The sequence below is a fragment of the Ornithodoros turicata genome, chromosome 1 (assembly GCF_037126465.1).
Source record: "Ornithodoros turicata isolate Travis chromosome 1, ASM3712646v1, whole genome shotgun sequence".
NCBI classification, from domain to species: domain Eukaryota; kingdom Metazoa; phylum Arthropoda; class Arachnida; order Ixodida; family Argasidae; genus Ornithodoros; species Ornithodoros turicata.
In genome coordinates, this window is record NC_088201.1 from 170,862,749 (window position 1) to 170,890,085 (window position 27,337).

The 27,337-nt window shown below is 45.8% G+C and overlaps 1 protein-coding gene across 7 annotated transcripts in view; it reads right to left on the minus strand.

Annotated features, from left to right (window-relative positions):
• Positions 1-27,337, minus strand: part of LOC135378792 (uncharacterized) — a 160,069-nt gene that overhangs the window by 22,179 nt on the left and 110,553 nt on the right. For 6 of the 7 annotated variants that reach the window (XM_064611885.1, XM_064611883.1, XM_064611882.1 and 3 more), the window contains one exon: positions 22,741-22,864. In XM_064611885.1, coding sequence (XP_064467955.1) covers positions 22,741-22,864 — 124 coding nt within the window. Of the gene's footprint in view, positions 1-22,740; positions 22,865-25,080; positions 25,239-27,337 lie in introns of those variants that run through there. The other variant, XM_064611886.1, reaches the window with a different exon arrangement.

Here is a 27,337-nt window from a genome sequence, read left to right on the forward strand (position 1 = left end):
CAACTCAGAAAGGAGAAAGCCTTCTTAAGAGAACGTTTCAAGTGGTATACGTCCCCACATACCAAATGCAACAAAAAGAGACTTCAAAAGGAAAATCGACGTTTAAAGAAACAAAACGACAAAATGCCAGGCTGAAAGATGTGATTAAGGATTTAACAAGGCAGAAGATGCTGCTTGAGGAGAACGTTGCAGTTTTGGAGAGCCTTGGTGTTACAAATCAAGACCTACTGAAACGACAGGTTGCAATACGCACAGGAAGTGCCCTCCCCCCACAGTACTCACCTCAGCCGCGAGCATTTGCGTTGACATTACTTTTTTTTTTTTTTTTCATCTCGGCCCTACAACCATATGCGAAGTGTATTCGACACTTGCCTGCCACATCCAAAAAGATTGAGCAAATGGTACCAATCAGTTGATGGCAGGCCAGGGTTCTCAAAAGAAGCTCTGAATGCACTGAAAATGAAAGCAATAGAGAACAGCAAGTCAGGCTTTCCAACATTATGTAGTCTCATGGTGGATGAAATTTCAAGCAGACAACAGCTCCAGTGGGACGGTAAACAATTCCAAGGCTATGTTGACATGGGCACTGGAACAGATGGCGATTGCTGGCCAATGGCTAAAGCAGCATTTGTGGTAATGGCAATGGCTATTAATGGAAGGTGGAAGGTCGCCTTGGGCTATTTGCTCGTTGACGGACTTGGTGGTGAAGAAAGGGCTGACTTAGTACAACACAGTCGTGTCCTTGCCCATGAAGCGGGAGCCACTATTGTCTCCATAACATGTGATGGGGTACCGTCAAACTTTGCAATGCTTAGACAGCTTGGGTGCAGCTTCAGCGACCCCAGAAATTTGAAGACAACTTTCCAGCACCCTGAAACAGGGGAAGTTGTTGTTGTTTTTATGTATCCTTGTCATATGCTTAAGCTTGTGAGAAATGCGCTATGTGACAAAAAGGTCATAACAGTCTACAACAGAAAGAGGGAGTACACCTGACAAACCGTCTTCGTAACTCACATATTAATTGGCGAAGACAACCAATGAAAGTCAGTTTGGCAGCTCAGGTTCTGAGCTTGTCCGTTGCGGATGCTATTGCAGAATGCCGCACACAAGGAATTATGATGATTTGAAGAAAGTCAGGATACGCAACCGTTTCTCCGAATCATTAACTATATTTTTGATGTCTCTTCAGTTCAGTCCCTGTTCACGATTGCAGACACGTACCTGTCCAGTTTGAGAGAGCATCCAAATGGTATGCCATTACTGAAGACCAATCAGAAGACTGGACTCCTGGCCATCAAAATTGCAATCAAATGTCTACGTATTCGCTATGATGAATTGGCTGTTAAGGAAAAGGTCCTAATGTACATCCCATCACACAAGGTCAGCCAAGATCATCTCAGACTTTTCTTTCGTGCCATCAGGTCTCATGGACGGTGCAACGACAATCCTAATGCCGAAGACTCTGCCGCAGCATTCAAGCGACTGATTGTGCAAAACGAAGTCAGGGACATCACCACTGGCAACTGCTTGCCACAAGAGAACATCGCGATACTCCATGTGAGCAGTGCAAGGACGGCGCCTTCTGAAGAGGTCTTGAACGGGACAAGTGATCGACGGCAACTGCTGCCAAGCTGGGAAGAAAACATTGAAAGTATTGATGACCACGGCCGCTGTCCTGATCCTAGGCACATTTCACAATTCGAGGGAATGATAGTCACATACATTTCAGGATTTGTTCTGCGCAAGCTTCATGTGTGAAACGTGCATAAATGCACTAACTGCAACACCTTCCGAGGAGCCAACATATCCTCTTATATATCGGAAGAGCAGAGGAGGGCTCCTCTATCCATCTGAAAACGCGATCAAAATCGCACAGAAATCGGAACAAGTTGTCCGGATTGCCAGTGCAGAAAATAGACTCATGGCTAAGAACATCCTTGCAACAATGACTTCCGAAGTGCTCCACAAATTCCTTGACTGGAGCCTCTTTCCCTTTCTCCATGATCACATGGTCGACCGAAGTCCTTTAGATAATCATTATGTCCATCTTGTAAAATGTGTAGCAGAGAAGTACGTTGTCATAAGGCTGCATCACATTAGCAAGGATACAGCACCAAAAATTCACGTAGAAAGAGTGAGGCAGGTGTTCACAAAGCTGACACAGTTCTAAGGTCAGTTAATTAGGATTTAACAGCTATTCCAAATAAGCAAACACATTGCCTTGTTGCGCAGTGGTAGAGATTGTACATTGAGCCGCTTTGTGATAGTGACTTTGTATGACTTCGGCCCCTACCCCTTTTTCTGTTTTTTTTTCTCTTTTCTGTGCTTTGAGACAAATGTATAGTGATTATGTATATAACTTAATTTCCGCATCTGCACAAGCCATAAACATATGTTGAGGGAAACATCTCCTTTAGATCTAGGAGTAAGCACAGGGACATGGATTATGGGGAAAACAGAAGAATACGAAAGAACAGACCAGCCAGACTACTATCTGGTTTTGAGTCTGTCTCATCTGCTCCTTGGTATTTTTTCATGTTCCTCTTCATCCATGTTCCAGCGCTTACGTCTTAAAGCCGAGGAGATATGTTTCCTCCGTCATATTCGCACCAGCTACCTTGTCTCCTACGTCTGTGCCTCACGAAACAAGAAAGGTGTCCCATGTATGTACATGTGTATACAGTATCCTACTGTACCCATATGTGCTATGCCAAGGAAACACTGGCAAAGGGAGCTGTCCTCTCGAGTAAACCGTCTTATGATGGGATACGACGCTTTATATTTGAAAACTAATATGGATGGTGCTATCTGGAAAAGCAACGTATACTGCGTATACAGGTACCCCGTGGAGCTACCTTTTCTTTCCATTCCATATATATAAATCACAGGAGACAGAGAAGTGGTATCAAGTTATGGATGAGTATATTCATAGATAACAGAGATACAAAAAACTTATTTTCCTTAGCTACTTGCGTACAGCAATAACATTTCAGCAAAACCTACCCGTGCTTTCTGTACTTTCCAGGTTGCGTCCAACAGGTACTGCGGTGTCAGACAATGAAAATGTACTGTATTATGGAGCCAATTAAAGGTTGAAGAGATAATGCGAATAAGAACATGGTCGGATTTCGTCCGTCCCGCGCAGCTCTTGATTGCTTTCTCCAGTCAAATTTTCAGCTTAATTTTTTCGTAGCGTGCAACGACAGTGCTAGGATCACTTGTTCGTCAGCTCACTAATCTAACAGCTAGTGTCTCGTATCTAGTATTGCTAGTATCTTGCCGGGTTCCAGAAAACGCCATCCTCGGCGGCAGCTGCCCCAGCTTGTTTGTCCCAGTTGTGGGGAAGTCTCGCCCGGGATGGGCTGGCGCCAGTCAGCAGATCGATATGACGTCGTCATGACGCGTACTATATGTCGTCACTTCCAGTAGATTTTGTGTTTTGTGCGTTTTGGAAAGAAACTGTCGTGCTCCCTCCTTAGTTTTGCTTCCTGGTTGCGCACGGGCGTGCGCGGACGCTTGAATTCTCGAATATGGTGTCGGAAGATTTGTATTGTTAAGTGTACATCACCGCAGCAGGCAGTCCGGATGTGCGCGATGCTTGAAGACCACAGTAATTAATCCCTGGCCACGCCAGAGTCCTTGATGCGATTCAACGTTAGTGGATGGGAATATCCGTAGACACGAGAAGATGTTCCGGCTTAGTGGATACGAAGGGACGACGAGCAATTGGGCCGTCACGTTCTCGAGAAGGGAAATCCGGGCCTTCAGCTTACTACCAAACACACTGTCCTTTCTGGTTCCCCGCAGCTGACAGATGCCGCAGGGAACCCGTAATTGAGACGAAAATTTTGCTCCATCTGTGGATAAGCAATCTGTAATAACGTATCCGAACGACGGGGGGGGGGGGATCTCTGCCATCTAACACACCTAGAGGAAAGCTTCCTGGTAACCAGGTGCATGCACTGTTGTGGCTCGATTTTCTATGTATGCAGCTCTTTAGCGCTTTCATGCAAGATCTACGGCTGGTCATGCTGGTCTACTGGTCATGCTGAACCGATCGCACCAAATAACCAATCGAAAGGCGGGGGTCTAGACTTTGGGGTCTACCAGGTACAAAAACCAGGTCACATCTGTGATTCCAGTGCTACTCAGAGGTGTTTTGCTACACGACTTGCTTCTTTCGGGACAGTACTAACACCTTGATCTTAGTTTTGATCCGTTTCAGAAAATAAGCCTTCGCTGTAACCTAATAGGTCTAGCGCGTGCTCTATAGCGCATTCGTACGCGAAAGGCTACCTGCGGTTCATTCGATTCTGCAATAACTGCACCAACTTGGACGTCGAGAACGGAATGTGTATGTAGGTCCTCAGAATGATGTGTTCACCAGAGAAGCTGAGCAGTAACTTGGAACCCACGTCGGCACTTAAATGCTTAAATGTCCGGTTAAAAGAGATGTACGCAAAGGAATTCGAAAATATACCAGAAGTCAGGAATCATGTTTAATAGAAGGATAACACACGATAAGAGTAGCAAACGTTTTCGCCGTTTCGACGTGTATATCAACGTCGTCATCATCATCATTGCGTCATCATCAGCAAAAGAAAACACTGCGTGCGAGTCCTTGGGTTTTATAACAGTCTGGCAGTGGCCCCTTGTGGTTGTCGCAGGACTTATTTTCATGATGGATGTGCCATGACTCAAGAAATCTGTGTTCGCGTGCCAATGTAGTGGCATTGTCAAAGTTGAAAGTGTGCTGGTTTTCTATCGCATGCTCCACGAGTTCTGTGCGACGATTGTCAGCTGGCGACTTCTTTATCTGAGCATCGTGTTCTTTCAGCCTTGTTGCCAGCTTTCACCCGTTTCACTCACGTAGCCCACGTTTCACCCACATATCTCGTGGAGCATACAATTAAAATCCAGCACACTTTCAACTTTGACAACGCCACTACACCGGCACGTGAACACAGATGGGGGAGTGAGAATATTTTTTGAGTCATGGCACATACATCATGAAAAGAAGTCGGAATAGGATTCAGCTTCTAAACCGCAGACACAAAAATCGCAAAAAAAAAAAACTGGATTTCGGGATGAACACTAATACTGATCCGAACTCTAATCACAACCCGTCGTCTTGGACCGAGGCCCTTCCGGTCGTCCTTCTAGGCCTGCGGTCCGTTGGGGTGCGGCCTGACGTGGGGTGCAGATCGTCTCAAATCCTCGATGGGGCGACGCTCCCACTTCTTAGCGCGATCCTCTCTCCCAGCTAAACCTCGGGAGAGCCCGATGAAACGGACTATTGTGAGAGGGATGATATCATCGTCGCCATCCCCATCGTCATTACAATAAAGTGTGTGTTTTTCGAACTCCCGACACCTTGGTGGAGGTGCACGATTTCCCTCCCTCAGGAAAACTGGAATACGTAGCCGCCAAATTTCTCCAATGGCCATGGGTCCCACTGCTCCTGGCAATGGCATACCCCCAGAAGCGCCGGCGACGCCGTCAGTCGTTGCTGCCCCGGTCGTTCGCCAGCGTGACCAGCCCACCTTCAGCGGCGTTGATGGACACGACGTTCCCGACTGGCTCCATGAGTTTGCTCGCGTCTGCCGCCACAACAGGTGGGACGATACCAACAAACTTAATAACGTTGCATTCTATTTGTCCAGCGTGGCCAAAACATGGTACTTGAACCACGAAAACGAATTCCAAGATTGGCAACAATTAGCCCGCACAATTCGTGAGGCTCGCGTACCGAAAGGTGGACACCGAGCGGAAGCTCTAATCGCGTGTCCAACAGTCGGAGCAGTGATGACATATATCGAAGACATTTTATCGTTTTGCAAGCGCTGCAACCCCGCAATGTGTGACGCAGAGAGGATCCGTTTTATGCTGAGGGGTATCCGAGAAGACGCGTTCCAGCTTCTCGTTTGCAAAGGGTTCGCATCTGTCGATGAAGTTATTTCCTTCTGCAAAATACTGCAGGACGCGAGGAACCTGCGTAATTGCGAGACATACATTAACTGTGGGACAGGCACAGAAATTGTGACCCTTGACAATCTACGTTCTCTTGTTCAGGAGATTGTTCAAGAATTATCGAGACAGACATCAAGCCGCCTCATACCCCAAAATGGGCCTCCTGCTTTTGTTCAGTCCATAGTTCAAAAAGCACTTGCAGACGCTATGACACAACAGCCGCCCGTCCCGCTCCAACCACCATACGCGGATGTTACGAGGTCCAATTTACCACCACGACCGTCCGTTGCAGCTTTGTCGCAGGCCCCAAATACAATGCAACCCGCACAACCCAACAACGCTAGTTTCACATTTTCCCAACCACGGCGCCGTTTTGCTTGCTATTATTGCGGGATTTCGGGTGACACCATTCTAGTGTGCCGAAAGCGTCAAAGGGACGAATTTTGGGCTGGGAGGTCTATTGCCCAGTTTTCGCAGCCATATCGCGATGAACGTTATGAAGATCGCCTAGCCGGTTGCGTCCAAGATCGCTACTAATACCCAACGTCATATCGCGAAGCTCCAAGTGGTGGATCCTGACGAGGTAGCGAATATTTTAGAACCCGACACCGCTCAAGATCGCCTGGGAATAGCCGAAGATCACTTTCACGCAGCCCTACCCGTTCCACACGTTTAACGTCTCCTCCTCCAAGGGGAAACCCGTAGCTGCAGTGCGTGGAGGGCGTACTGCACACATCGCGCTTTGTTCAAAGGTTCCTCCTACTCGTCCCCGGAATTTTATTCACGTCACGATTGATGGCCACCCTTCACGGGCGCTCATAGACACTGGTTCTTCTGTTTCGGTTTTGTCCTTAGCAATGTGCAAGAGATTACGCAAAGTTACATTTTTTGGTGGAACATGTCTCAAATCTGCTTTCAACAGTTGCCCAAACTTCAGGCTCGTGCACTGCCCGGGTCACAATTTCTGGTGTGTGCTACCCTGTAGAATTTCGCGTGCTGCCGGCGACTTTTCACGATGTCATATTAGGTTGTGACTATCTGGAGGAAAACGACGCTATTATAGACCATGCTCACAGCGAGATTACATTGCCACTGGAACACACCTACGACTGTCCAGGAACCTGCACCGTCCCTAAAGTATATGTGACCGAAGACACTGTGCTTGCTCCCCGTGATTCATCATTTATAGCCGTCTCCTGTCCAGTGACGTCGGCGGCGCCCGACATCGTCTTGTAAACCACAGCAAGATGCGCTCGCGCGCATTCTGCATATCACGTATGAGCAACAGGGACACATTCTTTCCCCTCATGAATGCACTGTCGGAACCTGTGCTTTTACCACGTGGCTTTGTTGTAGCTACCTACGAACCCATGTAATCTGAAAGGAACCCATGTGCCCTTTTCTCCCCTTGAAGATGAACTTCTCAAGAAGATTGTGTCGTGTTCTCTGGATGATGCACGAAAGGCTCAACTCATATCACTCCTCCAAAAATATGCCCACTTCTTTGACACTGACAAATCTACATTAGAGGCGCTCGTAACGTAAAGCATACTATCGACACAGGACACGAGAGACCTCTTCGTCAAAGGCCGTACCGAGTTTCGTCCGCGGAAAGACAGAAGACTGAAACCGAAGTAACGCAAATGATGTCTAAGGGTATAATTCGAGAGTCAAGCCCATGGTCCTCACCTGTTGTTCTAGAACCGAAAAAGGATGGTTCCATACGTTTCTGCATTGACTATCGCCGCTTGAACAGCATTACTCGAAAAGATGTATACCTCATGTCCCGAATTGATGACGCCTTGGACACAATGCAAGGCGCTAAGTACTTCTCATCTCTTGATCTTCGTTCGGGATATTGGCAAATACCGATTGCTGAAGGTGACAAATCCAAGATTGCTTTTGTAACCCCAGACGGGCTCTTCGGAATTAATGTCATGCCGTTCGGCCTTTGCAACGCCCCCGCCACGTTCGAGCGGATGATGGATTCCGTACTGAGAAGGCTTCGGTGGAAGACGTACTTATGTTACCTGGATGATGTAGGTGCCTTTTCCGCCACCTTTCAAGATCACTTGTGTCGCCTGAAATCGGTGTTCACAGCGTTCGAGAAGGCAGGCTTACAGTTGAATAGAAAAAAATGTCGGCTTTGAAGAAATTAAAATGCTTGTCTACATTGTATCTGCTACAGGAATATCTCCAGACCCGGAGAAAGTGAAGGCCGTCGCAAGCTTTCCGGAGCCAGCCTGCATAAAAGAGCTTCGAAGTTTCCTCGGGCTCTTGTCATACTTCAGACGGTTTATAAAGGGATATGCCCATCTTGCCGGACCTCTCACAGCGCTCCTTTCTCGAGACAAGAACTTCGAATGCGATCCCGAATCTGAAATGCCATTTGAGTGCCTTAAAGCAGCCCTGACATCCGCTCCCATACTCTGGCATTTCTCTCCCTCAGTTCCAACCGAACTACACACAGATCCTAGTGGCACAGGGCTAGGTGCTGTTGTTGCACAACGACTTCCTGACGCACCAATGGAGCACGTCATTGCGTATGCCAGCCGCACGTTGACAAAAGCTGCGAACAACTATTTCGCAACCGAAAAGGAGTGCTTAGCAGTTATTCCGCCCGTACCTCTATGGCCGGCACTTCTCAGTCATAACTGATCATCACGCGTTATGTTGGCTCGCATGGTTGAAGGATCCTTCCGGTCGTCTAGGGCGCTGGGCTCTACGACTTCAAGAATTTGACTTCACCATTCACTATGAGTCCGAACGGAAACACCAGGACGGTGATGCCCTATCCCGGTGCTCGCTTCGAATCGGGAAATCTGACAGACAGCCTTCTTGCGCAGATGTTATGTGCTTATCCCCAACTTGACGCACAAACCTCTCCCTCCGAACAACTTAAGGACGAGGCCGCTGCAACTCTTATCCGTCATTTCGATGGTACTGCTCCGTCTACAGACAAAAAGCTCATTCGTAAAAGCCAGCACTTTGTGCTGCATGATGGGACACTGTACAAAAAGAACTATTCCCCTGAAGGCTCCCAACTTCTATTAGTCCGGAACCCTACATCCGGAACGCTATACTGAAAACGCTTCATAATGATGCGACAGGCTGTCATTGGGCCTTCTTCAAGACCTACGAGCGTATTCGTAGAAAATTCTTCTGGCCATGCCTATACAAAACAGTCCACAAATACGTATCGTCATGCCAACTTCTTCCAATCAGTTTCAGCAGCTACCCGCTCTTGAACATCCATTGCACCGGTGTGGAATTGACCTCTTCGGACCTGTTCCTTTATCAGCTTCTGGCAACTGGTGGATTGTAACCGTTATCGACCACTCGACCAGGTACGTTGTAGCCTCCGCTCTTCCAACCGCTACGGCAGCCGAGGTTGCTAACTTCTTCATTCAACGAATACTCCTCCAGCACGGGGCGCCAAGAGTCCTTCTAAGCGATAGGGCTGCCAATTCGTCGCCCAGCTTCTTAAAGAGATCCTCTCCAGCTGCTCCGTTTCCCACCGCTTGATGTCACCTTATTATCCACAAACAAACGGGCTCACCGAACGATTCAACCACACGCTCGCAGGTATATGATCTCATTCTACATCTCACCTCGGCAAGACAATTGAGACGACTTACTTCCTTACCTTGTTTTCGCCTACAACACCGCCACGCAGTCCACGACGCGGTTTAGCCCATTCTATCTATTATACGGGCATGAACCGGTGCATACAATCGACACCCTCTTCCCTTATGTCCCACACATTGCCGACCCCATCCTTGCGAATGCAACTTGCCGAGCGGAAGAGTGCTGACAAATCGCCCGGTGCCGGACCTTCGACGTCCAAGCTTCAGCCGAAAATCGCTATGACGAATCCCACACGAACGTCGTCTACCATCCGGAACAACTTCCATTGGGAACAACGTGGGTTCCCCTACACAAGTCTGGCCTGTCTCCTAAGTTTTTATTTCATTATGTCGGCCCTTATAAAGTCATCCGGAAACTCTCTCCCGTCACGTACCTTATTCAACCTCTCGAACTCCCTACTGACCGTACAACGTCCGAGTCTGCACACGTGTCACGCCTTAAACCCTACATATCACGTTCACGATAAACTCGCCGGGACGGCTCCTCCATGCCGGAGGGAAACTGAGAGAGATATCATCGTCGTCATCCCCATCGTCATTACAATAAAGTGTGTGTTTTTCGAACCCCCGACACTACCCCCCGTTTTGAAACCATCTTTGACAACATTCCGTCTGCGCTACCACGGCATAATTTATCGGTCAAGCTGTTCGTGCACCATGACCTCCATTCCTGCTCCCACGTGTCCGTGTCCAGGGAATCCATCCAGGATAGAACGACCCCTACCTCACCGTCATCCGCACGCTGCAGTTCTCCAACAGGAAGCCCGACGATATTTGAATCGAAACTCACCAAAGCTGACGTACATCCTACGTAAATGCTATATTTGCCCAATGTTTGAGCAGTATCGCCGGCTCCTAGCCGATATGGTACGACATTCTACATGGTGTTCCAGTTTAGCTTCAGGGATTTTTCATTAAAAAAAGGAGTTGGCCAAGGATTCGTTCACTTTTGTCTTTGGATTACTCGACGGGGATGCTACTGGGAAACCGTATGTTATCTCAGTTAGGGGACTAGTTAACAGATATATTTTGGTAAACTTTTTAATTATTGACTTTAGGGAGCACATCGATATTAATGCCTCCGCATGATCCGCTTGAACTACTCATGAAGCAGCAAAGTAATCACAGCGCGCGCTCCAGACCTAACTATTCAACCTCCGGAGTCTGCTGCAAATCGCAAGTGATCTGTAGAGGAGCGACGGTGACGTCCATACTGTACCGGTGAAGGGCAAGAGCCTTGCTCAGCAGGAGGAAAGGAGTGATACGGCGAGCAACTGCGAACACATGAAAGAAGAAAAGGAAAAAAAAAGCAACAAAAAACAAGACGAAGATGACATGTACCACGATAGGGGTCGCCTACCTCGGTATGGCGTTTTTCACTGCCGAAAACGTAATACTGTCAGACAAATATCGTTGTCATCATTTCGTCGTTGTCATCCTCATCGTCATCACAATAAAACTCACTTTTCGAAGCAACCTAACATTTGGTGGAGGTGCGGGGTATCGGTCCCCGTTCCTCTCGCTTGCCAAGCGTTCACTTCGTCACTTCGGCTTCGAACAAAGTAAGATGCTCGGTCACCTCGTATCGGCTGCTGAAAAATCACCTGACCCCGACAAGGTGAAGGTCACAAAATTTCCTAAGTCAACCAGCACTAAAGAGCTCCGAAGCTTCCTTGGCCTCTCGTCCTACTTTCAGCGTTTCATCAAAGGTTATGCTGACCTGGCTGCACCCCTCACCATCCCTCCTTTCAGGAGACAAGCAGTTCATGTGGGATTCCGCATTGAGAGTGCCTTCCAGCGACTCAAAACCATTCTGACCGATGCTTCTGTTCTCCAACACCTTGATCCGTCCGCTCCAACCGAGCTCCACACTGATGCCAGAGGCACAGGCTTGGGTGCCATTTTAGCAGAAAAACATGTCAACGCCCCGATGGAGCAACTTGTTTCCTACGCAAGCCACACACTGACCAAGGCTGAAACCAATCATTGTGTCAGCGAAAAGAAATACCTCGCCGTTATTTGGACTATTGGCAAGTTCCGCCCGTACCTGTATGGGCGCCACATCACTGTGATCAATGATCATCATGCCATATGCTGGCTCGCATCTCTGAAGGACCCCTCAGGTCGTCTAGGACGTTGGGCGTTACGGCTTCAGGAATTAGACTTCACGGTACAATACAAGTCCAGCCGCAAACATCAAGACGCCGATGCGCTGTCACGGTGCTCGCTTAAGGATATTGCGTGTGACACCACCCTCTCGTATGACGATGTACTCTCCTTGTCCGAAATTGACCGAAACTCCTTTCCCTCCAAGCAACTTCGGAACAAGACGCTTAGCCCTCTCATTCGTCACCTTGACGGTACCTATCCCTACACATACGCGAAGCTCATCCGTAAAGCTCACCACTCAACATAATGGAATGTTATACATGAAGAATTACACTCCAGATGGCGCTCCGCTTTTGCTAGTGGTTCCGCATCAACTGTCCTTCCGGTCCTTCCGGTTCCGGTCCTTCGCTCCCTTCATGATTGCACCGCTGCTGGACATTTGGGGTTCTTTAAAACCTATCAGCGAGTTCCACGCAAGTTCTTCTGGCCCTGCTTATACAGGAGCGTGCATCATGACATCATGTCAGCCCTGCCAACAGCGCAAGACACCGCACTTAATTACCGGTCCTCTTCAACCGTTATAACCAGCAATCCATCGTTTCGAACGGGTCGACATCGACCTCTTCGGGCCGTTACCCCTATCAGTCTCAGGTAACCCCTGGATCGTCATTGCCATCGACCACTGGACACCGTACGCCGTTACTTCTGCGCTACCGACCGCTACCGCCACAGAAATCCCAAATTCTTCATCCTCCGAATAGTTCTTCAATACGGAGCCCCTAGAGCCCTCGTAAGCGATACAGGACTGCACTTCGTCGCCCAAATCATCACAGAGATCCTCGCCACCTGTTCTGTCACCCATTCGTTGACTTCGCCTTATCACCGTCAGACGAACGGCCTCACAAATTGTTTCAACCATACTCTGGCTGACATGATGTCTTTTTACATTTCTCCTCGGCACTACAACTGGGATTCCTTACTACACTATCTTGTCTTCGCTTACAACATCGCCACGCAATTAACAACACAGTTCAGCCCATTCTTCCTCCTATATGCTCGTGAACCAGTGAACACAATGGACAAGCTATTCCCAAACGTCCCTGACCTCGTGAATGGTGCCCTCGCGGACGCCACATGTAATGCCGAAGAGTACCGACAAAGCGCTCGCTATCTCACTCTTGATGTCCAAACTTCCGCACAGCACCGCTACGACAAAACCCATCCTCCGGTCACTTACTTTGCAGGCGACCTGCTCTGGCTATGGGTTCCCCTCTGCAATTCTGGACTGTCCTCTAAATTCCTCTTCCACAAAGTCGACCGGTAGCAATTCCTACGAGCTCTTTCCGACATAACGTACCTCATTAAGCCCTTGGACGTCCCCACAGACCATCGTCGCCGTTCAACTGTGTCACAATAAAGCTCGCTTTTCGAAGCCTCCTAACAATACTCTCAATTCGCTCGTCCAGAATCGTCATGGTTATTAAATAAACGAATTAAATTAATAAAAACAGCTCCAGCATATCGCGATTTGTGTTGGCAACAGCGATATCCCCTAGGGCGATACGATGGCAGACCCGTGATTGGATGAACAAATCGCCTGCTCTCGGACCCTTTTGTAGCGGTAAGAGCAGACTGCTCCCAAAAGTGCCCAAAAAATGATGAACGGGGAGTTTGATAGCCAGGGACGATACTCTACCCCATTGCTGGTGGTCAAATGAAATGCACATATTGTAAAATGTGACCGAACAACAGTGTCAATATGTCTCGCATCTTCATTTCGAGAACAAACGGGAATTTACGTGGATGACTCCATCTAATAAAGTTAATTCACACTTATTTAGGAACTTGTCTTGTACTGTTCGGTATTTTGAGCAGTTCTAGTTAGTCTTACTTGCCAAAATAGTATTCCGCATGATAATGGCGGAAATGTAACCCGGGTGTTACAACTCTTTCATCGACGACAATGCGACGAAAGTGGATATAGAAAAGCAGCTGTCGGGAGTCACATACTCGAAGCATCTTCAACAAAAGGTCTGATCGTCACATGCGTGTCGTTCGCACGTTTTGTTCACGATGCATATGGGGTAACAGAGCGTTTGAAAATTGCTAGAAAGACACGGTAAACACCAATAATGGAAACCTAAATGAGCACTTACATGTTGTGAAAGCGTTCTGTCCATCATCAACACACATGTCATAAATCCACAATGAGTAAGTTCATGGAAATGTATTCATATGTCGAAGCAGTGCCGACAGCCAACAAAGCTGACATAATGCTCTTCTGTGCTTCGTAGGAGATTTCTAATCCTGTTCAGCTTGACATTCTTGCGTGAAAATTAAGGCCATCCAACTTCGTTGAGATTTCATTTTGACAACCTGATGAGAAATGCTGACGCCCCTATGCCAGCCGCGTTGTACGAGGGTAACCTTCAAGTAATAGCATTTCGAAAGACAAAGCAAAGGGTGCTGGAACAGCAGAATGTCAACATAGGTAAGCATCAAAATATATTACATATCGATGCACACGGCGTGGGTGGGAAACATTGACTGCATTATCCTCCGATCAACGGCAGTACTGCCTTGCGAGCAGGGTTAAAACATGCAAAGCGGCGTGGAAAAAACGGGAATGCTTGAGAAATCGACTACTGACCTTAGACATGGATAAAATCCTCGAAATCAAGCACACGCCGAATGCTTGTGAGCGAACGCACGCTTCCTAACGCTCCAACGTTTTGTGAGAGTCTGATTAATGTGTGACCGCTAATGGAGAACGCGTCCACATGCATCCACTGAACCTTGTACGGAATGCATTAATGTATAATACCAAGGTACCACGGCACATGTAGTTCTGAGCATAATATGTTCACAAACATTTGAAATAACACGAACTATTTTCAGCTCGCACGAGCCACTATGTGGTGCAGCAGGGAAATGTATTACAAAGCGCCCCCTTGGCTACATCGCGGCCGACGCACCGTTCGCCTCCTCAGTCGATTTGTTCAGAATAGATTTTAATTTCAAATTTGCATTCAAACTTCACTTGTAATATTTTTTGTGCGGTTCGTGTCCTGGAATTTTATTTGTTTGAATTTGTTCAAATTAGTTCATCCTCATCACGAATGTACAGCGTTCTTCCTAATTAAACCTTATTACTTAATTTGAGAATGATGATGTACCATTGGTCACTATCGCGCTCGTTCCATTAGCAACTGACTTCATTATTGTAGTGGCGGTAACACAACATGTTGAATCCCATTAATTCCATTGGAAAGCATTTTCTCATTGATGCACACTAGGGCAGTTCCTCATTCCTTCTATTGGTACAGTCTGTAATACAGGACACGTCAGATCCCATTAAGACAATTGGAAATCGACATTTCTCATTGGCGCCCACTAAACCAATTTGTCTAATTGGTTCCCTGCTTCATTGATGAGGTCTTCGCACACAACACGCTGGAGCCGGGTTCCACGAAGGCAGCTTCCCTGCTTAACTTCCAATTCAGTCAATGAGACACAGTCGGCTTTCACACGTTGAACGAATTGTCAGTCTGATTTCTCATTGATTCTCATTAAAATTTCGTGAAGAAATGAATGAGATCATGCCTACTATTTCCATCATCGCACCTCAAACGCGTTCAATTGGCACGGGCGGTTAGTCTGGGTTTAGTGAAACATAACTAGCACAAGTTTTGTTCTCACGATTTGCAAATACGAAACGTGTGCCCAGACAGAAAGTACTAATATCTATTTGTATTCCAGCATGGTGTATTGCAAAATAAGTTCAGAAACGCCAAAAAACTGAATCCACACTGCACTGAATTAGGCACTGCGGCATCTTTCCGATTGCACAATGACCGTGCAACGACCGTTGCGACCGGGCGACGGGGAGCAGGTGCATTCATTTGCAGTCCTGGAGAGATCATCACCGGGTACCTTGAGCACGGCCTTTGAACGGAGAATATTCACATCCACGTGAGACTTCCAATGGACACCTGCCCAGGATGTAGACATGGATGATCGATTTGGGAATATTATGACACACCATTGTGTCTGGATAGTGTAATGTTTTATTCAATGTGAATGGGATCATTGTCATATGCGACATTAAAAAAAAAAGGCGCGAAAGGCTGAAGGCGGTGTGGGCAAAGTACAGATGACACCGTCGCAATGCGAGGAGGAGGAGAGCGGTGTCAACCATAAAGGGTGCTCTGGTACTACGACGGTTGATCGAAAGCTCATGAGGGGCATCCGTTTCGTGGAGAAAAATGTAGGTTAGCTTGCTCTGCTCTGTGAGTTTATTTTATATATGATATTGTTTTTCAGGAAACGATAGCGACTGCCACTGCAGGTTACTAAACACACAGGGACTCATCCCAAGGAGTAATCTCTCTCATCGTCAACATCGTTTCTTAACTGCAAGGAAAAGTGAGCATTGTTTTGTGGGAAGGAATCTCGTGCTGATTTTGTTTGACAGCAGTGCCACGCTGTCTCGTATGTCAGTTCGACCCCATCGATGCCATGCTCGTGGCCGTACAAAGAGAGCACGAAGTTAGATTAAAGAATCTCGGTAACAGTCCAGTCGTCCTTTCCAACGACGACGACGACGACAACAGATTCAGTAGGGCTAGACATAAATCACCAGATGCAAGCCCAAAATTCCGAAGGGAAGAGGACCTGTTGAGGGTCATAGAATCATTGAATCACGAGAACACGTAATAGGGAATCATTCCTTCATCACAGAGAGACGCTTCCTCCTTCCTTTTTTGTCACACACGAGGCATTCAACAGAATGGCTACTAGATACGTGAGGATCTGCTCCCCGAATGACAGCAACTTCGACGATTTGTGAGTCTATCTACCGAGCAGAGCTCCAATAATCGTGTGGATCCTGAAAGCGTATGCCATGTGTTACAAATTTTGTCCGTGCTCGAAGGGGCTCATGCACTCTTACCTGACTTACTTCTATTGTTACTTTTAGACCGTTGTTACGTGTATTTAGAAGTAACATCGGCTCAAAGGAAGAGGTAACACAGGAAATTTCGAATTTTAGAAGTAAATTGGGTCTCGAAGAGCTGGGGTAGAGGAACCCTGTGGGGAAACCCCTTGTCTTCTCTTGGTTACTTGTACGTGTTACTTGTAGTGGGAGTCCGTTACTTCTACGTCGTAATGCATTCGCAAACAATCACAGCCGCTTCCCAGCAAACCATTAATATCCCTGGAACATCCCTACAAGGTCGCGAATGTCCTGAATATCTCGACATCCATAAGATATCTATGGGATATCACACAATTTCAATGCGTGTTGGGCTTACTCCAGTAAACAACAGATGTCCCTGGTACGTTGGAAGGATATCGCGCTCTGGATGTTTGAATGTCCCATGACAGGCAGCCTGCATATCCTAGGGATATCTATGGGAGATCCAGGAAAGATTTGTTTGTCCTTATAGAGACGGTAACCTGAATTAAAAACACGGTAGTTGATAGGAAGGGATGTCGGAAATGTTGTTAGGTATACTGTGAGTTGATGCAGAAACACAGGAATTGCGAAGATACATCCTCATCACCGTTACAAATGGTTTACGCCAAGCTACCCCTAACGAACGTGTGTGTAACGATTTGTATTTCAGTATATGTTCCATCCAGCTCGCAAATAGAGGTTACTGCGGGTTTTCAAAAGTGGTCCAAGTAAGGCGGGCGGGGTTCGGCTCTTATGCTGGCAGTTCCCACAGTGTTGCTGTACTGTGATGAATCCTGTTAGGCTAAGGTAATGTTTTGTTCCCCAAATGGGAACAATAGTATCAAATTGGTTAAAACACACAAATATTATTTGCTGGTACACAGTTGCAGTGTTCTCTACGCACTCTACGAACACCAAATATGTGATGCACAAAATTTTAAGAAGCAAAATATGTACGACATTCGTAATCTCCCTTATATATCCAAATATCCGTGACAGACGTCGCAGGGACTTTCAGTGGATCTACAAACATAGCAGAAATGCTAGTCGCTGGGATATCGCATGGATGTAAAACGGATCTGTGGCAAACTCCACTGGATATCCAAATGTCCCGGGCAGGATATCTTACGGACATTTGCTGGATGTATCTGGTTTGCTGGGTTTTGATCGCTTTTGGTCGCTCATCTGGCAACCGTTTACAGTATCACACGAGAAGGGACACTGCATCACGTCATCGTGTTTTGTCGGTTGCATCTTTTGAAATGTGACGCCTCTGTGGCTGACAAGTGAAACCACGCTCGTGGTTGTAGATGTGTTGTGAACTGCTTCCCAAATGGCGTTTACAAACAAGGACTTCTGGGGAGTGCCGAGAGGCAGATGCAAAGAGTGCGAGGACTGCAAGAAATACATAGTGGAGTCCGGCAGTCGTCATCTATATCTAAAATATGAATACTGTGCGAACAGCCGGGTTTCACATAACAGAATACGTGAAATAGGTATCGTTCATCAGGACTGTTCTAAGTAGATTCGCTGTTGCTTCCTGTCTTATGACAAGTCATACATGATGTGCTGTCTGTGCATGTGTAAGCTGTTGGTCGCAGTGATAACGCTCGGCCTTAGCGCGTTCTGCTTTCTCTTGCCAGCTTTGCTCTCTACATCGACTTTACTTTGTATCTCTCGTGTCGCCTTCTTGCCCCAGCATCTTTCATACGCTGAAAGGTATACGATACCTATAGAGCCATTTTGACATTGGGTTGTGTAATGAAATTTAACTACGAGTAAATTGTTTCCATTCAGCGTTGAAGAAGAGTGATAAGCGCTATAGTCTGTGTGTCGTAGCAATGACAACGAAAAGAAACTGGATTTTTCGTAGTACATTGTTCTGAGGAGTATTTAGTTCTCTTGTCGTGGGGTTATATTTTCCATTTCCATTTTTTCTGACGGACTTAATCGATTTTGGTGTATGGGCTAATTGCTAAAAAACTAAAGCGTAGTCGACTCACTAATGAAACGATGCGCGATATGGAGTTCCTTATAAATAGGCAACTGATTGACCGCTACAGCGATTTTATGATTGCGTTTATTTATGCCCAGGTGTGTGGGGGGGGGGGGCAATTACTATTTTCTTTACTTCTTGATATGGCTTGATTTTGACTTCTTCAGGGTCGTGTTGTCAATGACAGGTTATTTTTGTCTTACTGGCTGGTTGATGAATTGACTCAGTCATTTTCTGGCTGATTGCCTTCGTAAATTTCACTGACTTCGTGGTGAATGGGTTGACTGATTGCACGGTATGACTTGAGCCACTGTGATTGGTCGATGTGGTTAATTGACCGGAATGGTTGCCCACATTTATGCCTTAATTGGTTGTTATCAGTGGTTTGCTAGTACAACTGACCACCAGATAACATCTCGCGAATGATACCAATGAAGAAAGTTAAGACAATCAATCAATCGATAACACCGACTAGTCAGTAAACTGTTAAAAATAAGAAATTGATGACATCTGCTACTGAATTACATTCAGATGAATTTATCTACCAGGCAACCTAATCGCCATCCCGATGCCATCCCCTCATCGCCATCCCGATGAGTCAGGCAGTGGAGGAGCGGATGGGCTGGTGGTAATTAATATGTCAAGAGCCTGCAAACTAATGTCAACTGATTTCCCTCAGGTGGTGAAGGACATGTTCAGGACGTGAACTTGCAACCACAGGAGGAAACAGGACATAGCTGTAACGTTTTCCATAGTATTTATTTTCTTACATAACGACTTGCCATCCACAAAATATTTTGCCATCTGTGTTTGTTTGGAGTTAACATTTCAGTATTCTCTTGTTTTATGTGCATGTATCGCTGGCCTCACAATTACTCTGCATTACACCTTGCCTTGAGGAAGTTCAATGTGAACTCCATACTGTAGCTGATTTCATCACTGCTGCTACATGTACAAATATGGAAGCTCGTCAATTGGAAAACCCCCCGTTTTCGTCAAACACGCTACGATACCGAACACCGAGTCTTCCAACATAACAGGCATCTACATTTTTTGCATTCATTCCTCGTGCTTGCACAAGTGTAATTAAGGTCTGCTTTTGCTATTAATGATGTACCCTAACAACGTGAGAACGATAAATAAGGAGATCCATTTTAGATACTTATGGTGGGGAAAGCGGCACTGTCCCCACAGCAACAAGCAAGAATGAGGACAAGATCCGTATGCATGCATGCCGCCCCTGCAATTTTACAACACAATATTTCACGCGATTCTGTGAACACATCAAAGCCCCTTTGGAGCTGTGTTCATTACACATAGTCTCACATATGCCACCACATTGGGAAACGATATCTTCGTTATCTTGCGGTTGCCAATGCTGGGTTGTGTTTTCCTGATATTCACAATAAAATACCTGCCCAGGAAAGCCCACGGTCAATGTATTTTGGTATGTCACCCGTGTCGTGTTTCGTGTGTGCCTGCATGCAGTTTGCTGCATGCAGGCACGAACGCGAGGAACGGGCAGGTGCAGCCCCGGAGCCCCAGGAACGGCGTTACTTCTAAATACACAGTGCATCTGGTTACTTTTAGAGAGGTAACCTAGGCAGAGGTAATGCTGTACCCATCTAGTGTACAGGTAAAAATATTGCAATTTTTTTACCTTTACTAGAAGTACCCAGGCTAATAGTGCAGTTAAGGACGGAGCCTACGGGTTGACTTCTCATGTCCTTCACGTGAACCTTCAGATGAGAGTGGTTCATAACCACCAAGAAATAGTAAGCACGATAAATGCTGCCATCACAGGGTCCTCACAACGTGTAGAAAACTATGCGAGAGAATGGTCTGGTTTCACCTCCAACGACGTCCAATGTGCTGTCTTAAAAGTAACGTGCTTAAAACAGAGTCGATTGGGTGCACGATCGAGCTTCCAGTAATGTTGAAAAAAAAAAAAAAAACCCTTGCAAACGCCACGATCCTCCGATCCACGAAAACGAGTGTGTCACGTATAGCATGCTGAAACACTTGCATCCATTGAGAAGCAAACAAAACCTTTATGTCAGATGCCACAAACCCTTCGTATCCTGAATAATTCAGAATCCTTCGTATCCGGAGACACGTGTAACGTACTGGTCACCCTGATTCGCCATTACTTCCGAAGACATTACCCTGTGGGAAAGAAAATCAAAATCTCCACGTACATCTATGTGTTTGATGAGCAGACAAGTTCGATATCTACCGGACGGGTTCACCTCACGTGTGTGTTTCTGGATAATCGTGGTCAGTGCTTACTACTGACATCAATGTCGCTCCTTTGACGATCACTCCCGCGTTGCAGCAGAGGACAAATGTGGAATAGTTAGTACTCTAGCGCGCGCTGCCATTACTTTTGTGCTTCATCAATATTTGGAGCGGATCATGTGGAGATCAGGTTTAATATTGCAATTGTAACAGGCTCGCTCAATGGAATAATTAACAAATTTGATTAAAATGTCTCGTTTGATTAGTAATTTAATAAGGACGTGCTTTCCTATAGTAGCAGCCCTGTTGAGTAATCGAATGAGAAAAAAGCGTCCAAAGGCAACTCCTGTTTTTATGAAAACTTGTTGCAGCTAAAAAGAAGCGCCCTGTTGTGCTCCTTGGGTCGAGTCCACTGTTCCTCCTTATTCGAGATATATCCCATCCGTTCCACCGGTTCAATTCACCTAATCAGTAGGACCGGGGCACACTGACACCTCCAGCGCCCTCACAACCTGGCAGTTTCCGAGCGGCACGGATGAACAGCAGTGAATTAGATCCCTTCTTATCATTTGACGTGAAGTTACTCTTTGTTTAACTTCATTAAGTCAAATCCACCATTACCTACATATGATGTCCTGTGATGCAGTGCAATTCATTTTACTCATTCCATTTCGATTAATTGCTGTGTATTCACACTCTGCCTCGGGAGCACGGTACGATACACACAATTTTCCCATTCCAGTAATAGTTTGCTATTGATTGTGATGATACTAATATTGATTATACTTTGACATATCACATTAAACGCATGTGAGAGCGCCTACAACCAAATGGGTAGCGTGATGAAGGGGAATAAAACGACTTATTATTCAACACTATCATTCCCCCATCGTTCATTCTAAAATTCGAAATTTAGACATGTGGGATTCCGAACACCTGGGATTTAAGGGATATCGATATCTACCGCATTCTTAGCGCTGAGATATCGTGGCAAATCCTATTGGAGCTCGTCTGTCGCTATGTCCGTGGTCATCCTTATTGATTGTGGTGTGCAGCAAGATCTTCAGTACGTGCGCTTCCTGAGAAAGCCACAATACCGCTATTGGCACCCACGGACACACACAACATCGTCTCCGCTGTTGATGCGGCCTGTGGGCCATGAGAAGTCAGTGCGCGCGCTCCGAACTCTTCAAGCGTCCTGACATGTGGAGCGGGCATTGCTAGGCTACCAGCATCAGGCAGGAAGCACTTTGCAAGCACAAGCACTTCCAGGTTGGTTTGAATGGCTCTGATAGTTGAAAGTGGTGAGTAATCTGATACAAATGATAGTTTCCGCGTTCTTCTCGTATATTTTCGATATCGCTAGTTAAGTATTTATGCGGGTCTTTAGCAACAGTACTGCAACAGTAAAGATGAGGATGAACTAGTATTATGTACGCCAAGCGTTTTATTTATTTCCTTTTGTGCAGTAAAGTGAAGATTACGCATTATACTGCCGGTTTGATTTGTAAGTGATGTATTCAGCGTGTCAATATTATGTTAATGCATTAGTAATCAATTATTAAGCATTAATGTGGAGCTTGTTTCTGTTTTTCTCTTCCGTTTTGTAATGCACGGACCAGCTTCTCTGCAAACGCAGGCAACGTACTAGCAATGCAACAACTAACGACGCATGGTCATAGACAAGTAACAGAAAACAGTGTTAGCAACTGGAAGAAGCGAACAAATGATGCATTACATCACAGCAAAAGGAACTCCAAGATTTTTCTATTTTAAACTTTATATAAATGTCATATGGATAGGCTTTCTCATGTTATACTTACTGCTCCAAAAGGAAGAAGTATGTCTTTACACAGGTTTTTTAAGTCGTAGCCAACCACTCCTGAAAATCTGGGCGCAATCATCGTGTCGTTGCTCATGTGGCACCGCTTTGCCTTCAAGTCATCCCTGTAAACAAATAAGCAAACTCTAAGATTCGAGAGCTACGCTCTAGGATAAGAGATGCGCAAGGAGTTTCAAGTATATATGGACTTCACTTGGTGCACGTGGGACGCATTTTTGTATAACCTTGGGCACGTGATAACTGTGTATGCCTCGCTCTCCATAAGGTGGTGTAAGGCATTAAGACATAATGTGTAAGGCGGACGTGTAATTAAGATGTAAGGCAGAGGCGTCAACGGTGCCAGTTGGCGCTGTGATTGGCACGCGGTGCATTATCCGAGAACATTCCCATGCAGCACATGGGGGATAATAGATGGCTGTATGATGTGTAACTTTAGACATCTGGGATAACTATAGAATGTCTAAGGCTAGACCTAATGTCAAGTAGACTGCTAATGCTACACTAATAGCCGTCTAACCTGAGACATTCAATGTCTACGTACGTAGACATGATTTACCCCTTTTCTAGACATGTCTAAAATTAGTCATGGCTCTTAGACATGCATTAGCTCTAAAGATTAGACTTAGATCTGTTTTATACCTCCATTTTGGAAGTAGGTATAAGATTAGACCTTTGTTATACCTCACTTTTGCTACCCTGATCCGTCGTTTAGACGTCGTGCCGATCGTACAACCCGTGTATATTAATGTGAATTTTCTGTCTGTGTATAACCCTTTGTGAGTACTTCTCTCTGAAAGCACACTTTTTGTAATTAATTTATTTCAACCAAAAACTGTACACAAAGTATGCAAAGCTAGTCACATGGGTGAACCCTTCAGACCTGTTTGTTACAATGAAGCACACATATTGTGCAAAAGTGTGGTTACCTTTGGTGGTTAAAGACACGCTAATCTACCCATTTGTAGTGTCACTTGCTTGAAAATGTAGGCAGGAAGCCCCACGGGTGCTGGAGCAACGACGTGGTGTGGATCCTCGAAAAAGTGCGGTACTTGTAGAATAAGCACCCCCTTGCACCCCTGGTTCTCCGGCTCACGGACGCTGTTACCCAGACAAGTCTGCAGAACAAGAAGCCAGTTTTAGAAAGCATGCCGCAGCTAGCCATGGTACACATAACCATTCCAGTTGAAACGAGACAGAGTTGTGGCTCCATCCTCTTAGATTTTGCTTTAAAAAATAAAAATCTATGTACATGTTTCAGAACGAATGTTAGTACTAAAATGAATGTCTTTCAAATCCCAGGAAGTGATGACTGGAATGACTTGTTAGCTTCGCTATGTACTCAACATCATTGCTCCAGGAATGTGTACATCAGGAGCGAATTGCCAAGTCTCTTGGTCCAGGTACTTCACGCTATTGCTATTGCTTAACATATTTCGCATGTATGTTTCGTTGATGGCACTTGAAGATCAGTCTTTGGACCAGGCAGTATTTGAAGCAATGGGTGTTTCAGTAGTTAATTGCAGTTGTGCTGTTGCAGAGCAGTAGCTGTTGTGGAACAGTGCACCGATGTGCTACGTGTCAGGCATCTGGCTGTAAATTCAGTGTTCATTCGCTTGGATGACAAACCGGGAGAAGGGGAACAGCAGCAGGTGGTTGTTTCTACATGAGCTATTACTTTCGTTTGACGTGGTACACACTGTGGCTTTACCTCGAAAATGATAAGCAGCTAAGCACTAAATGCAACCAAAATCATTACACATTACACATGATTACACATTGGTTGTGTTTAGTGCTTGGAAACGTCACCTACTCTCTATCTTGCGTCGATTCTTCACGTAACACCCGAGGCAAGGAAACACGTGACTGACAGCCAGATAGCTGACAAACAGCACATGAGTTTACTGCTTTGCACAATAAAATATGTTAATAGAAAGCAATCAATTTCGCAAAAATCATTAATTGTGGACACGTTTTCCACTAAAGGTCTTTGTGCACAAAACAGTTATCAAAGGCACCCAAAATCAAATTAAAAATTTATAATGCTTATTTAATTAGTGAGAGTATGCAAATGATCTCATTTCATAGCAAATGTCCCTAGGATCTTTCCAAAAAAGTTATTTGATGATGCCACCTATTCATGAATTATTTAACCGGGGGAACACAAAGCAAGTCAATCAAACATCAAATGATTTATTTTAACTTGATAAACAAAGGCTGCTCTCCCTCGGCAGCACTGCCCAAGATCATCCCCCTCACAGATGCCTCCCGTCCTCACAACTCAAGGAGAGCTATACAAGTGTGAATAAGGCACTTACTAGTTCCAGTTTTATGGGACAAAGGTCCGTTTATCCAACACATTTGTAGTGTCAGCTGTTAGAACGCGTCCGCAGCCACAGAGTGAAGCAGATCCTTGAACAAGTCTGGTAAATGGAGGATTCCCTTTTGCATCCCAGCAGCTGGTTCTCAGGCACATGGCTGCTGTTACCCAGGTCTCATGCAGAAACAATTTTAAGGAGCACTAAGCAGCTAGTCATATTGCACACAAGCATGACAGCCGATACCAGCCAGGGGCATAGCTATACCATTTAGATTTCACTTAAAAGAAAAAGGGTAACTGAATAAGATGTATGCACTTGTGCTCTCAAGAATTAGCCCGCTGTTAGTAAAACGAATCCCTGAAATATTTCTCAGATATTAGGAAGCACCACTGCTGCAGCATCAACGGTGTACTGCGGATCCTGAATCAAGTCTGGTAACTTCTTTGCAGAATAAGAATTCCCTCTCGTGCCATAACAACCGGTTTTGTAGCACATGGTTGTCACTCAGGTGAAGCTGTAGACACAAGTCAGTTTTAGACAGTATTCAGCAGCTAGCCATATTGCACACTAGCATTCCAGCAGAAACTAACACAGGGTGTAGCTCAACCCTGTTAGATTTTGCTGAAAAAAAAGTGCATTCCCTTAGGGTCAATATAGCTGCTCCGTCTATCATGACTGCTCTTACCTGTGGCACAATGGCATATTTTGAAAATGCACACCTCTTTATTTCTGCTGCGCGTTACAGGTACACTCTATGAATGAGTAGGGCCGGCCTGTGCAACTGCAAGCATAAGGAAAACAAGCAAAATCATGTATTACATCGCACAAAAAAGGCCAAAAACTACGAACGAGTAATGCCGGAGAAAACCGCTATACTCTTCTAGAAGATTCTTGATAAATGTCCCACCAACACGACACATACAATGAGGTTAACATTTTGTTCGGCAGAGAGTAAACGCCCAATGCGGGAATCGTAGTTTCGGAAACGGGGAACAAAGAAAGGCGGGCATGGCGATTGCATATACTGTCGTATCATTTTGATATGAGTGCGCCGAAGGCAGATTTAATTCGTTGGCATAGCGCGCTGCGTTGTCACATAAGGAAACCACTTGATGAAGTTCATTTACCCTATCGCGTACCTAGCCTACGTAACGGATACGTATTAGCAGTCACAACCATATGTGATATTCTACACGGCACTGAAACCACACAGGGGCTTATGTTGTAAAGTAAAGTACTCACCTCCTAGTTGCGCAACGTCGGCGACGTACAAATGAAATGCAATCACGAAAGGCCTTGGAGCTGGCACGGCATCGCATTGCCTAGAATCGCTTCGTCCACTTTGAAACTTTGAAAACGGTTAACGAATATGGATACGCGGTTTCAAAAGAAGACTACGAATACGGGTGGGATTAGCTTGTCTAGACACGGCTTTTTCATCCCCCTGGACAACTGCAACCACCACTGAACCAACTGAAGTAATATAATTTTGAAATTCATTCTCAGCATTGACATAAAATGTAAATTAAAATTTGAACCGTCATATTATTGAAATTTCTTGCGCCAGAACTAGCGGACTCCGTCAATGGCGGGCCACTCAGGGACGTGTAATGGTGGTTTATTGGAATCAAAAGGATCGAAAGGTGTTCTGTTTGGTAACCCATGGTAAACTAGAATATGTATTTTAGTGCACTGTAGGCAAACTTACAAGTCAACGAGCCATTTGTCGTACCACGATCTACATTATGGTAGAACAGGCCAACCCTTTTGCACTGTCGCTGTTTGATTCTTCAAGATTCATGTGACGACAGCCGACGGCATTATGGAAAGATCCACGCTGCCAAAAACTGACAGTGATAATAGTGGAATTCAAGCTAGCTACAGCCATCATCTCTATGACGCCTATGACGTACCTCAAACTATGTGTTTATGATATTACGCAGTCAGCTGCGTAGTTTGTAGGCCATGGTAGCTTGCCTTGCCCCACTAAATCTGTTTCGATAATGATATGAAGCAGGTGGATCCAACTTGCGGAATGCCAACGCCAACCAGAAGAACGCCCGAAGAGGTACCGACATGGTATGATATACCGACGTGATATTCGTGTGGAAGTTCGGCAATTAAGAGTGTTGGCGAACTCGTGTAGCAACGTGACTACATTCGCTGTGGGCCCCAATGAATATTCTATTTGTGTTAGGAGTCACGGACATATTAGTGGCTTGTTCGGTTGCCCCTAGTGCCTCACATGGACGTCTCATC